Below are 16,604 nucleotides of genomic sequence, written 5' to 3'. Positions count from 1 at the left end.
GTCACGTGGCAATTTAGTAGTGAATTTTATTCGCACTTAAGGCAAAATACACACCACACACACACACACACACACACACACACACAGCAGTTTCTTCTAGGAAGAAGGGGCCACAGTTGGGAGTTTTGAAGGTGGAAGAGACAGAGTCTGGTTTCTAGGGTTTTTCTTGCCTGTTCCAGGAAACGTCCTCCAGGTGATTTTATAGCACGCATCCTGTTTCCCTTCCTAGGGATTGGGCCCATCCACCTCAACGAGGTCCAGTGCACGGGGACCGAGAAGTCCATCATAGACTGCAAACTCAACACGGAGTCGCAGGGCTGCAGCCACGAGGAAGATGCTGGTGTGCGATGCAACATCCCCATCATGGGCTTCCAGAAAAAGGTGAGGAGGTGGCATGCCCAGAGGCGCCTGTGATGCTGAGGCCCCAAAGAATGCAGAGCAGGTGGCTTTACTCTGAAGGACTCTCCTAGATATGCAAGGGTGCTCTAAGATGAACTCTTGACACCTGCTTTGCCTCTGTTAACTGTCAATGTCATTGCCGGTCAGTGTTTCTAAGTGTGCCAAGTGAACAAACACATAAATGCCGCTCTTGGTGTGGCAGGTATCCAACATCTCCCTGTGGATGATCCCTTACTTTGGGACTAGGCATGTGGTACAGGGGCAACTCAGAATTTTCTACAAGGGACTCAAGATTACCACACCTGACACCTTTGGCACAGATCGTCTGCGAAGACTCAGAGGCACCGCATGCATGGATGGTGGGTCTGCAGACTGTGTGAACACAATACAGGCAGCGGTGTATAAACAGGAATTGAAGGAAGTCAGCGGAATTGCAACCGGAGACATAGGCACCGCCCTTCCTGAGACAGAGTGCAATGCTTGTCAACCTTGCTCCCCACCTCCTTGTCTTACAGGAACTCTAACCAGTGCTACAAAACACCCAGGATTTCCTACACGAGGCTCCCCGCTGTGCCTTAAGTTTGTCGGGTGCTACGTGACATATGCCATAGAGCAAATATTGTATGCATATTTAAACAGATACATCACTGCACCAGATGTGGCGGGTTCCTGATAAGACAGCAGTCATTGACCCTGACACCAGAGCGCCAAGGCACTCCTGATAGAACTCCCCATCCTTAACTGTGCCCTAGGTGCCTGCCAGCAACAGGCAGTTGAGCTGTGCAGTCCTCTCGGGTAACAGGAATGCACACACGGGGAAACCTGCCATCTGGAGCTGCTAGAAGTTTGCTAAGGGAACCCTGTTAACACTGCAACCCATGGCCAGCCCTACATCCCTATGTGCTGAGTCATTCTCCAGATGAGTCAAAGCTCAGGGATGTGAGAGACCTCAGGCAAAGAAACAAGGCTTTCCAGAACCTTTTGGTGGTCTGTAGATAGAGCCATGCCAAAGCAGATGCCTGCTTGTTGCCACACAAGTGTTGAATCCTCACTGCCAACAGCTCTCTCATTTCCAAAGGCCCAGGTTCGAGGCTATACTGTCTGAGCTCAACCTCAGTTGTAACGGCCAGCCAGGCATGGCATAGCCAGGCATGGGACTCCCAAGTGTGCCAGCATCCACGCTAGGAGAAAGAACCAAAGCATCCGAGTTTCATCACTATAGGTCTGCTTCTGGTGACAAAATGAAATACTGTCAGCTTCACCAGTGAGATTGGTTTCTTCCTGGGTCTGCCAGGAGAATACAGCCAAGCCAAGGTATTGCAGGTCTTGGTGTCTTCTGGGGGCTTCTTTGGTCCAGCCTCCTTCTTACTGTCCTTATGTAACCTCTTTCTGTGCCTGCTACATCCCCAGGGTCTCTTTTCTCCTTCTAAAGGCATCAGTCTGGCTGAATTATAGTATTCCTATATGGTCTTATGTAACTTAATTGTCCCCTTTGAGACCACACCTCCAAGCAGAGCGGATAGCATTGGGGTTTATGCATAAGTGTTAGGAAATGGGATCCGGATGTGGTTTAGTTGGTAGAGTGTTTGCCTAGCATGCACAAGGCTCTGGGTTCTGTTTGTCCAGCTACAGTGAACTTCATTCCCTCGGTCACTGGGAGGAAAGAGGCACAGTGAGAGACTCCATGAGTGGTCAGTGGTACCTAGTATCTAGGAGGGAGTGTACAGATCCAGCAGAATCCTGATGCTATACATGTAATTCTTGTCACCTCCTAGAAGGCACTTACATTACCAACAGAGTGGTGTTCAGCATGGGGTCCAGACACCTGGGTGAGACCTCACTGACTTCATGATGGCATAATTTGACACACAGGGGGACTCTTAAGGATGTTCTGGATCCAAAGGTGGCCAAGTAGGACCGCCTGGCTTGGAGCTAATGGTAATATGGGGAGACTCTTCCATCCATCCTCATGACCATGTTTCTTGCTATCCACAGCTACGCCTGAATGGAGGCCGCAACCCCTATGAGGGCCGAGTGGAGGTACTAACAGAGAGAAACGGGTCCCTTGTGTGGGGGACTGTATGCGGCCAGAACTGGGGCATTGTGGAGGCCATGGTGGTCTGCCGGCAGCTCGGCCTGGGCTTTGCCAGCAACGCCTTCCAGGTAAGTGGCCCAGGCCTAACAGCCTCGCCCACCCTCCATCCAGCCTGGCCTTTCCCATCATTAGTCAGATCTTCTTGTCAGCTAACTTTCCTCAGTCGCTAAGAAGGGACACAACCAAGCAAACCCTGGACCAAGGCAAGAGATCTCATTCTAGACATAGCCCCTTGCCTGACAGCTCCAAGGCTCAGGCTCCAAGTCTCTCCTATCCCAGTCTGAGTATCTAGCTACAGAATAAGGAGCTCCAGGTGTGCCCAGCCCTTTGACGTTGTTACACAATGTTGTCACCTACAAATTTCACGCTGTGCCTGTAAGTTACGAAAACATTACAGAGAAAATTCATACTGCTTTAAGTGGGTCTTTGACTTTGTGTTGAATAGCATCCATGGTTACGGGGGGGGGGCTTTTTGTGATCGCCTGTTTCCCACGGTTGCAGCATCCATGGTTACGGGGGGCTTTTTGTGATCACCTGTTGCCTACTGGTTGCAGCATCCATGGTTATAGTGGTTTTTTGAGATTGCCTTGTGCCTACTGGTTGCAGCTTGGACATCTCTGAGTCACTTACTGCTGTGTTGGACCACTCCATGTTGGGGTTCTCCGCAGGCTGAGCCTGAAGTGTCCTGTATGCTGTTTGTAGAAGGACCTTTGGTCTTCGAGGAACATGGGGAGCACCCAGCATGAGGATCAACACTCCAAATGACTTAGTTTGTTTCCTCGAAGCCCTCTGTGACGGAACCCTTTCCTCCTTGCTGTCTCTGCCTCATTTTTTACTGATAAGCTAGCAAATCTCCAGGCTGTGTCCTGAACTCTTGTCACATTGGCTGCACCTTCCTGCCAGAACCACTCTCAAATGACCTAGTGACTCAAGAGATCCAGTAAGGTCATTCTGGTCTTCATTTCTGCTTCCCAGTCATAGACAGCACAGGACTAGAGGCCCTGGTTACTCCCAGTACCGTTCCTGCATGATAGTCTGGGGCAAAGTTCCCACTCCTCTGTGCCCCACTTTCCCCACCTGTGAACAAAGGATCCGTATTCCTCAGTGTCCCAGCTCTGAGTATTGCCATGAAGCAGGACAAGACGTTGTGGTCCATCTTGTCTGCTGGCCTGACTCTCCCTCCTGGTCCCATGTAGCCTCTTCCTTCTGAGGAAGGAGCTCAGCATCCCTGCTGAGCTTGTCTGTCTCCTATGGTCTGACCTGGGCTGAGATGTGATCCTTGTGTTCTCTGTCCGCAGCTTATCATCCTAGTATCCAGGAGAGACTCCATCTAGGAACTTAACCCCCTAGAGCAAGCTGTGTGTACACAACACTTGATTCTCCAAGTGATAGATCTGCTGTCTGTCTGTCTTTATTCTCTGTCAGCTCATTCCCAAGACACTTGGGCCTCGGCTTGGGGTTCTATAACAGCCACCTAAGACAGCCCTGTGTCTGCTTAGAGCCCTAGGTTTTTCCTGTGGAGGATTAGAGGGATTTTGTTCAGATGCTATGGGAAACAGAACCAATAGGATGTAGATACATTTGGAGACCCCCTCAGGTACCAATCTCCACAATGCTCCATTCCTCCTATGCAATGGTACAGTGCTCCTTTAGAATCTACACAAGTTCTCTCCTGAAGGTCCTTGTCTTTCTATGGCTTGTCATCACTAATATAGTGTAAATGTTATGCTTATGGTTGTGGTATTATTCTTCTTGGGGAACAGTAAAAATAACAAAAAAAAACTATACATGGTTGGCATAGTTGGCATTTTAAAATATTTTCTTTTTTTTTATTTTTTATTTTTCAGTCCAAGGCTGTAAACCTGTGGCTATAGAACTCAAGGAGAGAGGACCAACTCTTTATCTCTATAGCCTATCTGAAACTGTGTATCTAACCATCAGTCAATAGACAGAGATCGATTTGACAGATGAGCTCCCATGATTTGGAAAGCTGGCAAGTCTAAACTGTACAAGGCTGTGGCCCCAAAGAACAGCTCAGATTGTGTCTCAAGTCCAAAGGCATTCTTCCCCACTCGCAAAGGGACCTCAGTCTTTTTGCCTTGTAAGATTTTTCAACTGACCGAATGAGACCTATCCCCCATGATGCAATACAACTTGTCTTACTCAAATCAACGATTTAAATATTAATCTAACTTTAAAACTCCTTCACAGAAACATCTAGAATAGTGTTTAAACAACTATCTGGCTGTTGTCACTGAGCCAAGTTGGTGCATAAATAAACCCTGGAAACTTCAGAGCACGCAGGTTCTTACATTCTCTTGTAAGCTCTTTACTGCCCTTCCCACACCCATTTTCTCTACTGGTAAGTTCTTGAACTATAAGGCATATGCTAACAGTGTTTTGAAGTTCCATAGCTAGAAGAAGCTTAATTAATCTCAGCATCATAAACCTGGGGGCTCCTCAGCCAGCATCCCATAAAGTGCTTTTCCTAGAATTAAATCCAGGAGCTGGATTTGGTAAGACAGTCAATTATTGTCTTATGTGAATGGTCTTCTCCTCTCGTGCAAACCCAGGGTTAGTCATAGACGCCCCCTCATTCCGTCACCAGCTGACCACATGGCTGTGATAAACGGCTCTCTGTGCCTCATCTGTCTCCTCCTGGAAAATGGGATCATAAAGCCTTAAGGGTTTTGTCGAGCTGGGAGTTGACTTACTGTGGCCTCTTTGGTTGGTTTCTTCAGGAGACCTGGTACTGGCACGGGAATGTCTTTGCCAACAAAGTGGTCATGAGTGGAGTGAAGTGCTCGGGGACAGAGCTGTCCCTGGCACACTGCCACCACGACGAGGAAGTGACCTGCCCTGAGGGTGGAGTGCGGTTCGGCGCTGGAGTCGCCTGCTCAGAAAGTAAGGCTTCCTAAGGACTGCCTGCCTCTCCCGCTTCCCTCCTGTCCCAGGTTCTCCGGAGTTCAGGGCACCATCAGTTACTCTTCCCACAGTGTGAGCTCAGGAGAGGAAAGCACAGTGGATTGTGGGTCCTATTCCCCAACCACAGGCCCTGGCTGATGGCAAGGTAAAGAGGGGAAAAGGGAGGATTAGTTTAAGGAATGTGTATCAGTCACTTTTCTTGTTTTTGGTATTGTCTTAATTAGGATTTCTATTGCTATGAAAACACAGTAACTCTTATGACCACAGTAACTCTTACAAAAGAAAGCCCTTAATTGGGGCTTGCTTACAGTTCAGGGGTTCAGCCCATTAGCATCATGGTGGAACATGGTGCCGTGCAAGCTGACTTGGTGCTGAAGGAGCTGAGAGTTTTGCATCTTGCTATGCAGGCAACAGGAAATGAACTGAGCTGTTGGATGTGGCTTGAGCATATATGAGACCTCAAAGCCCACCTCTGCAGTGACACACTTCCTCCAACAAGATCACTCCTACCCCAACAAGGCCACACCTCCTAGTAGTGCCACTCCCTACGAGTTTATGGAGGACATTTACATTCAAACTACCGCAAGTACCAAATTCCTGATAGAAGCAGTTTAAGAGGCTGGGCTGTGGTGATTCGCACCTTTAATCCTAGCACTCAGGAGGCAGAAGCAGGCAGATGTCTGTGAGTTCGAGGCCAGCCTGGTCTACAGAGTGAGTTTCAGGACAGGCTCCAAAGCTACAGAGAAACCCTATTTCAAAAAACAAACAAACAAACAAAAAGCAACTTAAGAAAGGAGCAGTTTATTTTGGCTAATAGTTTGAGGATTAGAGTCCATCAGGAGCAGGGAGAAGGAGGCAAGCTGGTCACATTCTATCCACAACCTGGAAGCAGAGAGAGATGAATACTAGAGTTCTCATTCCATGCAGTTCGGGACTCTGCATGGAATGGTGTCACCCGTGTTTAGGGTAGGTCTTCCCACCTATGGTGGTTCAAATAAGAATGCCCCCCCCCCCGTAGACTCATGTAATTGAATACCTGGTTCCTAGTTAGTGGACTCTCACTGCCCTATACATATAATCCAAATCCATCTTCATCTCTACCTTTTAGCATTTTCTCAGCTGCATTTCCTTCTACCCCACCATTGCTGTATGTGTCCACATGACCACTTTCATTCCGTACTGTATGTATTCGCGTGCTGGATGGGGGAAGGCACACGGCTCTTTGATTTCCTTCCCGCTAGCCAGGCTAATGCTGTCTCTGCTTCCACTCTCCCGTTCAGTCTCCAACATGCCTATTGCACAAAGAAATAAATGTTGATGAATAAGAGTTGATAAGTACTCTGACAGTATAATTGTTAATGCAGTGTTCGTGGGTGTTGCATATGTGACATCCACAATGGAAAATGTGCGCACTGAGTGTTCGGAACCAAGGCTGTGAAGTCACGTGATGCAACATGGGCAGGCACGGCCAGAGGCACCTCAGCCTCCTTATGCATTTAATTGTCAAATCAATTCAGAAATCTTTTACTGTTCCCCGAATTTTTAAGACTGCCACTTTCATTTACACAACTTCATATGGGGTTCTCAACCGCAGTTTATGAAGCCAGGCCTAGGAGGTTGTTGTGAATTGTTCTCTGAAACGTGTGCTTCAAGGCCGTGTTTCACAGGCAGCCTCAGTTCACATGGGTGGAAAGAGGCCTCCATCCTCCATCCCCAACAACATGGACAGCATCCTTCCCGTACAAGCTCTGTGCCATGCTGTGATGTAGGGAAACAGGAAAAGCTTGTGAGAAGGCAAGTTCGGCCATTTGCCTCAAAGGCTTAAATCATGCTGCTCTTTCTCCTAGAAATCTCTCTGTCAGAGATATATTCTAAAGAACACGCGCGCGCGTACACACGCACACACCACACAATTTAGGAGCAGGCTGACTATAGGATGTCGATCACAGTCTTGCCTTTTCATTGAAAACTTCTAAGCAGCCAAGGTATTGCCTCCCTAAGAGGTAGAAGCAGGGGGTGAATTAAATATTACAGAACCATGAAATGAATGTTCATGGTCGTATTTAGACATCAACAGTCAAGATGCATTTTAGGGGAAGGGTATTAGTAGGCCATAAATCCGCATGCCTGCTTGGAGAGAGGGAGTCACACCAAGGGTGAGTGGGGTCTCCTTTATTGTTGTTCTGCTTTTTATTATGGGGAGCCTGAGGGGCTTGAAAGTAGAGAGAATGATCTAAGGAGGAGCCCTTGTGTGTCCATCACCCGGATATGTCAGGAGCTCGTCCACCCATTCTGGTAGCTGAAGGGGGGTGTCCAGAAGACTTCTGGAAAAAAAGAAAGTATCACTGGGGGTGACAGGAAGGTAACAAGGAAGGAACCCCAGGCCAGCTCCAGGACGTGCAGGATGATGGCACTTTTCTCAAGGGTGCCCTCGGAAGGGTTTCCTGTCTGTGACCCATGTCTGTCTTCCCCAGCTGCGCCTGACCTGGTGCTTAACGCAGAGATTGTGCAGCAGACTGCCTACCTGGAGGACAGGCCCATGTTCTTGCTGCAGTGCGCCATGGAGGAGAACTGCCTTTCAGCCTCTGCCGTCCACACCAACCCCACCACAGGCTACCGCCGCCTTCTGCGCTTCTCCTCCCAGATCCACAACAACGGCCAGTCCGACTTCCGCCCCAAGAATGGCCGCCACGCGTGGATCTGGCATGACTGCCACAGGTGAGCCATGCCTCCGTTGGTCAGCTACCAAGCCTGGTGTTCTTCAAGGACCCAGGCTAGGGATCTTGAACGCCAGAGTCACCCTAAGAAGGCCAGCGATCCAAGATCTAGGTAGAAGAGTAATCTATTTCTCCAGAAGCCATTCTCCACTCCCAGTTCACGGGCTGCTCCCCTTCTGCTGAGTCCCTGCATTTTGGCTCGAGCGCTTTTGACCCTAGGAGACATGCTGATCTGAATGTCGGGGCCCTCCAGGGACTTTCAGTCCACAGTGTCCAAGGGCATGCGCAATACAGTTGTTCTCTACAGAGAACTTTCGGGTCTGGAGCCTTGGACCCTCCGTTCGTTAGAAATGTATTTTGCATACCAGTGTGACGTTTATTTTGAATTAAATTTTAAAGTCAACCTACAAAAGAATGGGTTTTCTTATGGCATTTGCATACACATGGTTATACTTTTAATGATTCTGCTCAACCACTGCCATTTCAAATCTGTCTTGCTCGTCCTCCTGACTCGGTATTTTTAATATCTCTAGGAAGACGGGGTGAGGGGTATGGAGATAGGAGCTCCAGGTCTCAGAGTCATGAGAACTGGTCTTAGCCTGCTAAGCTCAAGTCCCTGACCAGCAGCCTGACATTAGGCCAACTGGGCCACGCTGCTGGGACGTCTGGGCCCCCTTCCAGCTCATCTGTGGCTGTGATCCAGGTGCGGCAAAGACTGTGTCAGGACGGAAGAACAGTGGGAAATCCTACAGCCGGTGCCCACCGGGGCCTGGGGAAGCCACCAGGACCTCTTCCCCTCCTGTTTTTCCTTTGCTCTTTTTGGCTTGTAATCGAATTCAGACTCCACTGTCACTTCTTGGTCACATCTTGTCCTCAGTCTGGGCAGGTAGAGGACACTGCGGGCCTGCTGTTGGAAAAGTAGCTGCTGTTCCCCCCACCGGGAATCCTTCTTCCAGAGGCCCATGAACTCCTAGTAGGTCTCTTTTCTGGGCTCAAGTATTCCATCTATGGCAGGAAACATTTGTCTTTCAAAGTGAGGCCCCTAGCGGGTGTATCCACCCTTACAGCAGGATCTGAATGCCAGAACTGGCTGAGGACCCCCACAGGTCCGTCCGCTCTAAGATGTGCTGTTCTCCCAATTGGCTCCTCCGAACTTTCATCAAATGTCTTTGCTTTGCTTCTTTTTCATGTCATAAATCATGACCCACTCACGTTTAAATCAGTTTGAGGATAGAGTTGTACAACCTATTCCCAAAAGAAAATGCTAGAGTTCCAGTTAAGCCTCTGATTTTCCTTTGAAACAACTGGCTGATTATTGAAAAGGCCCAAGGAATCGCTTTGTCTTCGCCAGGGTATAAACTGGAGTAGAATTAAAGTCTTGACAGTCTCTGTGCCTGGTTTCCCTTAGAGACCGTGTGGTGGGAAACCAGGGGCTGACGCTGCCTATGGATCTATAAGTAGAAGGTAATTGCATCCCAGCCCTGCATATGGTGGCCCACCCAAGATTACATGGTGGGAATCTCCAAGTGCCATCTGCTTGCTCTCAGAGCCTCAGTCTCCTCTCTAAGAATAGTCGTATGGTGTCACCATGGCAGCATTGTGATCTGGAGTCCCAGGGACTCTGACCCTCCTTCCCCACTTTTCCTGTGGCCTCTTTTCTCCTTGGCCTACAAATGTTTCCATCCATCGTTTGGGGGAAGGGGGAGGGGAGAAAAACACGAGCAAAGCATACGACCCTTTTTCTTGTCAACTGGGCATGGAAGTAACGCCCTTAAGGTTGTATTCTCACTTGCATTGTGCCCTTGGTCAGTGACCATGGCATAGTCCCTCTCCTGCCCTTGTGCCCAGAGTCTGGCCCCATATCTTCGTAACTAACGTAGCATGCTGCAGTTTCGATGAGGGATGGACAGCGTAGGCAAAGGTGTATATAACAATGACCGCAAGATCCAAGGATCCTTGTGAGACCTGCGCACATCCTCTCAGTCTCCAGAGCTCTAGGTGATGGCTTCAGGTTCCCTGGTTTTGTTTTACTGCATTTCCTGAGACAGTGCCGACCCTGGGTTCCCTGTCTAGCCAAAGCTGCCCTCAAATTCCCATTCTTCCTGATCCAATTCCAAAGTGCTGGATCACAAACGTGAGACTATGTCTGGTACTCTTCAGGCTCTTTGGGAAGACCTTCCAGGGGAGCTGACGTTAGCTCTCTTAGGTCCCTTGCTGAGGCTCCTGAAAGTTGGCCTGGCCCTTCCTCAACTCAAGAAACTTGTTTCTGAAAGAACTGACATTCCATTTCAGCAGTTTACAAACATTCTGAAGCCATGAGTGGAGCCATGCAGGAGAGAGAGAGAGAGCCCTGGCCAGGTTAATGTGAATGGGAAAATGGCCACTTCTGCATTGATTCATGCTCCAATGGGGAGCAGAGTGATGCTCTTGAAGACACGAAGCTGAAACACAAAGATTTGTGCTCGTAGACGCACTTATGGTGCCCTTGGTTGACCTCAGGACCCTCATTGCAGTCAGCTGTATCCTGGGGGCTTGCTCTTCCCTGCTTGGGGAATCTCAGGGCGCAGTGGGATGGAGTGGAGAGAGCTGGGGGAGCAGGGGCATGGGTTCCTGCGCAGGTGATAGCCCTTGATTCAGGAATGGCACAGATGCAAAGAGGGGAGTGTCAGCCCAGCCAGCCTGCCTCCACCACGGGCCTAGTAGTCCCCTACAGGGTCAGAACTCACAGATGTAATGATGCCCCTGAACCAGCTAGAGGCCCTCATCTCTCTATTCAGTAGTCCTGACACATGTGGATGACGAGCTAGATCCCGCAGAAGGACCCCTGTATTTTATGGTCGTCCTTGATAGGACTGCAAAACACCCAAGTCCATCTTCTTCGATCTATAGTGACAGTCCATCAAGACATGTACAGTTTCCTCTGAACACACTGTGTCTGTCTTCTGTCTCTACTTCCATCCAGCAGGACATCTCCAGGGGAGTGCCAGGTCTCAGGACACAGAGCCTGGAGCCCCACAGTAAGGTCAACTTTCTTTTTATCCAGATTACAAGGACTTCAAAAAGCTGTATTGGCAGCCTGTGCCTGTAATCTCAGCGTTCCGTAGGCAGGTTAATGAATTTGGGGCCATATAGTGAGTCCGCGGCCAACCTGAACCACTCTGTCCCTGTCTCAAGGGAAACAAGAGCCGGTGGTGTAGCTCGGTAGAGCTCCTCATATTCCAAGCACCGCAGGAGGGGAAATCAAACATACAAATATAAGAATGCTATAAAGCACAATGTCACACTCCCATTTTTAGTATTCTGGGATCTCTTCTCAAGCCTGCAATTTCCGGTGCCCACTCCAGGGCTCAGTCCACCCTTAGACTATGAGCTGCTAAGAGGACCACTGGGTTTCCCTCTTGCCTTCCCAGTACCCATCAGTGTCTCCTGGGTGGAGGCCTATGGGAGGTTAGATGGCTCCCATTTCTACCTCAGACCAGCTAGGAGAGACCTGTGGACTCTAAGAGTATCTAAGAGATATAGCAGACACGCTCTAGGACAGAGATCAGCAAGAAGCAGAAGGACATGAAGTCTATGGCTTCCTCCCAGTACGCATTCCCAGGGAGAAAACCGAAGCTAAAGTAGACTAAAATCCAGACTGAAGCAGCTCTGACTGCAGGAGGCCACTTCACAACAGCCCGTCTGTGGCTCCGTCTGAATTCTGTTTAGACAACGGAACATCAGTGTACTTCCCTGCGATCTTTCCAGCCGGTCGGCAAGTCACATAAGCCCCTCTCTGAGGGAGCAGACATTTTTCATTCCGTGAGTCAGACCTCATGTCTCATCCGCTCCCTGCAGGGAGCCAAAATAGACTCCCTCGGAGTCATCACTTCATCTGCTACAAAATGTTCCTTGTAAGGGCTGTCCGCTGGCCCTGGCCCAGTTCCATTTTACCCAGAAACATGAATGACCTGGGGGAGCCCAAGTTAGCAACTTCTGACATTATTTATATAGCGTGAACAAACTCGGGAGGAAGAAAAGAGCCTCTAATTTCCTCTCTGGAAACCCTTTCCATTGCCCTCTCCTCTCCTGCTCACATGGTGGAGGAAGCTCCAGACTGCAACACCAATGGGCCAGCTGGTGACAGGACCCCAGGAGCCCTGAATACCGCAGCTGTGACTGCGGATGGGCGGAGCCACGATAAGGCCTTCGGCCAATACTGAAAACATCCTTTGTTACAGCCTCATTGGCTGTCGTTTTATTTATTTATTTTTTGAGACAGGTTCTCCTGTACCTGGGTTGACCTCAAACTCACTTATCCGACTGAGAATGACCATTAGCTTCCGATGCCCTTACCTCCACCCCTGCAGTGCCAGGTTCACAGGCCACCATGCCTGTTTATGTGGTACTGGGAATCGAACCTGCATGCTAGGCCTGTACTCCAACAACTGAGCAGCATCCCCAGCTCTACATCATTTATCTTATTTGGACCTTACATCACCCCAGAAGTTAGCAATAATATTCTTGCTTTACCACAGAGGAAACTTGGGTTGGGCATGAACAAAGTTAGGGCTTCTGCCCCCACAGTGGTCTTAAGAGGCTTCCTACACTAAATGTCCCCGGAATAGGAGATGAGTGTGATAGAATAGTTGAAGGTACCACACACACACACACACACACACACACACACACACACACACACACACACGGCAGGTGGAGATGAGGCTAAAGCCAGCCTGATGTCTTTTGTCCTAGGCCTGCATAATGGATGCTTTTGAAAGCCCCTCGGCTACCCTCAGTAGCACAGCTTCCCTTGTTATTCCTGAACCAGATGCGTCACTCTTTCGCACATCTGTTCTCAATTTCTCTCAAGTGATGGCGTGGACTGTTGTAAACAACCAGCCAAGGGAACTGCACTCGGCTTGTGCACGCGCTGCCTCAGCTGACTCCCTTCCAGAGCTCTAGCGATGCTCTTTCCTGAGCTGCTCTCATGTCCCTCCCCGCAAACCACCCACTCTCCATCCCGGAAACCTTCTAGCCCTTATCCTTCCCCTTCCTGTCTGATTTGCTCAATTTGAAAACCATGGGCTTGCTGCTCCCTTCTCAGTGCTCCCGGGACAAGCCCAGGCCTCCTCTCCCACACCAGAGTGCTCACACGTCACTAGGGTACATGTGGGTCCTTCTTTGGCACACACCCTATTTCTTAGTGACTCTTATTTCCCTGTGATTGCTGCCCCACCCCCTTTGTCATCTTTCCTTCTCTATTCCTACTTTTAAAAAAATCTTAAAAATTAGTCTGTTGTAATAGGTTTATACTAGTTTAAAAAATGCCAATAAAAAAACTAATTTATGAAGGTTTGTTTGGCTCATAGTTTGGAAGGTTCAAAGCCATGGTGTCCAAGGGTAGCAGATGGTAGCACCTCTGTGTGGGGATGTGCATAGGAGCAAACACACCTGAAACCAGGAAGCAGAGAAAGAAAGGGACCATGGTCCTGAAATCCCTTTTAGGGCCTGTTGTTCCCCATCACCTAAGATTCTCACAGGCTTCGCCTCCAAATAGTTTATAATGTCTCAATGGCGCCCCCACAGCAAAAAAAAGCTTTTAATAACATGGGTGTTTGTTAGATCTATAGCGAATCTGGAGAAAGACTCCATGTGGGAGTGGGCTGAGAGCCAGCTGGGCACTCAGGAAGGACCCTACCTATTAAAAAGCTTGTAGTATTGGGCTGATTAAATTGCCAGGCACTCTGCTGTCAGCTGTACACACTGATACCCCCAACATCCCACCCATTAAGTTATGTCACCCCCACTCCTGATGAGGGGATCGAGGCGTGGCAAGATATCTGACACCTCTGCTCCAAGTCACAGTCTTCCCTTCTCTCTTAGTTCTTTCTTCATTTCTCTCCCCTCCACCCTTGGCCCCTGCTGCCTCATGGTTCTCCCAGAAGCCAATCACCAGCTAGGATGCTGCTTCCAGGCAGCCATGGTTCTAGACACTGACATTGGGCCCTGTTTCTGGCTCCCAGGCACTACCACAGCATGGAAGTGTTCACCTACTATGACCTGCTGAGCCTCAACGGCACCAAGGTGGCTGAGGGTCACAAAGCCAGCTTCTGCTTGGAGGACACAGAGTGTGAGGGAGGTATGTTTGCGGGGGGAGGTTGGGGCTTCACGGAACTTCGAACACTCCCACCTGATTGAACCCAGTCCGGGCGGATGGAGGCTAGGCCAGGCACCTCTCCATGTTACTCTGGCCACTGCTGGGTATCCACGTGGCCTTTATTATCCAACTCTTGGGGCCTTCGGTGGGTACACATTGGGGCTGGGGAAAGTGGTTCTCAAACTGTCTGTCCCCAGGGCTGTTCTAACTGGTGGGCAGAAGCTGCATGGCTTCCAGGTAAGGTCTGGTCACTTGAGCCTGACTCATGCCTCTGCCTCTCTGCTTGTCACAGACCATGCCTCCTGGTATCCCAATATCGAACTCTCCCCTTTCAGGCTATAGGGCCCTGAGATGTTCCCAACTCTTCTCCCTGACCCCCATGCTTCTGCTTCTACTTCGGGTAGGTCATCACCTTTCTGTGATGGCCTGATAGGACACCTGCCACTCTGACACACTAAGGACCTTTTCAGGACAGATATCAGTCCTCTGCCTATGGCCCACATGAGGTTCTAGACCCTGGCGTAGCCCACTGCTGACATCATAAAATCACATAGAAAAGAGGTTGTGAATGAGTAACTGTGGGCAGACCATCTGTGGGGGACCAATGTTTCGGATGACCACGACACTCATCCCTACCCCAGGCTGAGGAGTTCACAGGAATGCCAGCCTAGTCCAGACTGCTCAGGGAGCGCTTTGTGGCGGAGAGGACCTTGAGCCTGGCTTGGAGGGAAGGCTGGTGTGTAGACAGGAAATTGAGCGAGAGGGTTCTGTTGAAATGAGAAGGCGTCGGAAACCCCCATGGGAAGGATGGAATGGAATGAGGCTGGGAAGCTTGGGGGATGGAAGGGGTGAGGTGGGGACCGCAGGTGCATGGCGACGCTCTTCTCTGCCCACCCACAGACATTCAGAAGAGTTACGAGTGTGCCAACTTCGGGGAACAAGGCATCACCATGGGCTGCTGGGACATGTACCGTCACGACATTGACTGCCAGTGGATAGACATCACCGACGTGCCCCCTGGAGAGTACCTATTCCAGGTGAGGTGGGGAAAACCCAGGGCTGCTGGAAGAGAAGCGACTTCCTCGGTCTCCTTCCTGTGGGTGTCCAGAAGCAAAACTCATGAGTCCAGGCAGGGTGCCACAATCAGAGGCCATTCTATCCGACAAGCATCATACATGAGGCACATGGGCCTGAGGGATACTGGGTCTGCAGGGCATGCTGGGAGTCCATAGTGCAACCCAAGATGTAGAGACAGTTATATATAATTCAGTTAACCTCCGGAGCTTGAAATCAAAACCTCTCTCTGAGCTAATTTAGATGGTGAGTCAGGAATCAGTTCCATGAACTCTGAGGCAACCCACATCTCCAGCTCCCCCTCAGCCACCATCCCGATTTCCTCCAGTCTTCACACCTTGCTTTGGTGTGTTCTACTGAGGTCAAAAGCAGCTGCGTTATCCTGCAGCTTTGCGATGTTCCTTCCTCAGGAGGATCTGCAAAAGGGCCACCTCCATGCCCATCAGTGATTCCATCAGGCTAGAAAGTCAATTTAAGGACAGCCTGGCCAGGGAACTGCTTTGTGAGGGCTCCCAACAACCCTGCCCCGAGGAAGAGCCAGGGAGCCTTGGCTTCCGCCTTCCTGCAGACAGTCGTGGCGTACTCCAGCCAGGCCCACGTGGCAGGGGAGAGAAACACTGTCTCCCAGTTTTCTCCTGGCACCTGGCTGCATTCCTGCCTCCAGAGACTTCGCTTCCACATAGCCCCATGGTGTTGCGTGTCCCAGCTTGCCCAGTGGGATGGCAAAGTGTGTGACCAGAAATGGATTCTGCTGCCTTGAAAGCATTCCTCGTGGGGAATTCAGCCAGCCCATGGTCTAGCCCACAGTCTCTACTGCTAGACACTCCCTTGAAGAGCCAACACCTGCAGAGAAGTAACCACAGGGTGCTTTGAAAGGGTCCCTGGGCCCTTTCAGCTTTGAAAAGGAGACAGCCAAGCACTTTCTAGCCACAAGCCAAGCCCAGAGCCACAACGGGCCTGGGAGCTGAGTGCTCCTATTTAGAGGTGGACTTTCATGGCTGTGGACACGTATGCAGTGCCTGGTGGCTCATACTGGCAGCTTGCTGTCACTCAGCAGAGTGAATGCGTGTATCATCATATCTGCCAGAAGTGTTTAAAGGTCTCTGGTGGCCCAGACTGGCCTCTAGCCAGGAAGTGTATCAACCCATTGACTCTCTCAGTAAAGGGACACTATTAGTATCCTTATGTCATAGCTAGGCAAATGCAGGCCACACAGGTCTCTGTATGGTGTACTTGTCCCCTAAGCGGTACAATC

General features: G+C 50.0%; 1 protein-coding gene across 3 annotated transcripts in view; it reads left to right on the top strand.

The window, feature by feature from the left end:
* The window catches only part of Loxl2 (lysyl oxidase like 2), an 81,806-nt gene that overhangs the window by 61,141 nt on the left and 4,061 nt on the right, over window positions 1–16,604 (top strand). For all 3 annotated transcript variants that reach the window (XM_050121866.1, XM_050121865.1, XM_050121864.1), the window contains exons 7-12: window positions 230–381; window positions 2,395–2,562; window positions 5,236–5,398; window positions 7,894–8,137; window positions 14,142–14,257; window positions 15,176–15,312. In XM_050121866.1, coding sequence (XP_049977823.1) covers window positions 230–381; window positions 2,395–2,562; window positions 5,236–5,398; window positions 7,894–8,137; window positions 14,142–14,257; window positions 15,176–15,312 — 980 coding nt within the window. The remainder of the gene's footprint in view (window positions 1–229; window positions 382–2,394; window positions 2,563–5,235; window positions 5,399–7,893; window positions 8,138–14,141; window positions 14,258–15,175; window positions 15,313–16,604) is intronic.

This window comes from Alexandromys fortis, unplaced genomic scaffold (assembly GCF_014885135.2).
Source record: "Alexandromys fortis isolate MF-2015 unplaced genomic scaffold, M_Fortis_MF-2015_v1.1 scaffold_203, whole genome shotgun sequence".
In the NCBI taxonomy this organism is placed as follows: domain Eukaryota; kingdom Metazoa; phylum Chordata; class Mammalia; order Rodentia; family Cricetidae; genus Alexandromys; species Alexandromys fortis.
Note: the sequence above shows the minus strand (reverse complement) of the source record. Positions and strands in the feature narration are given on the sequence as shown.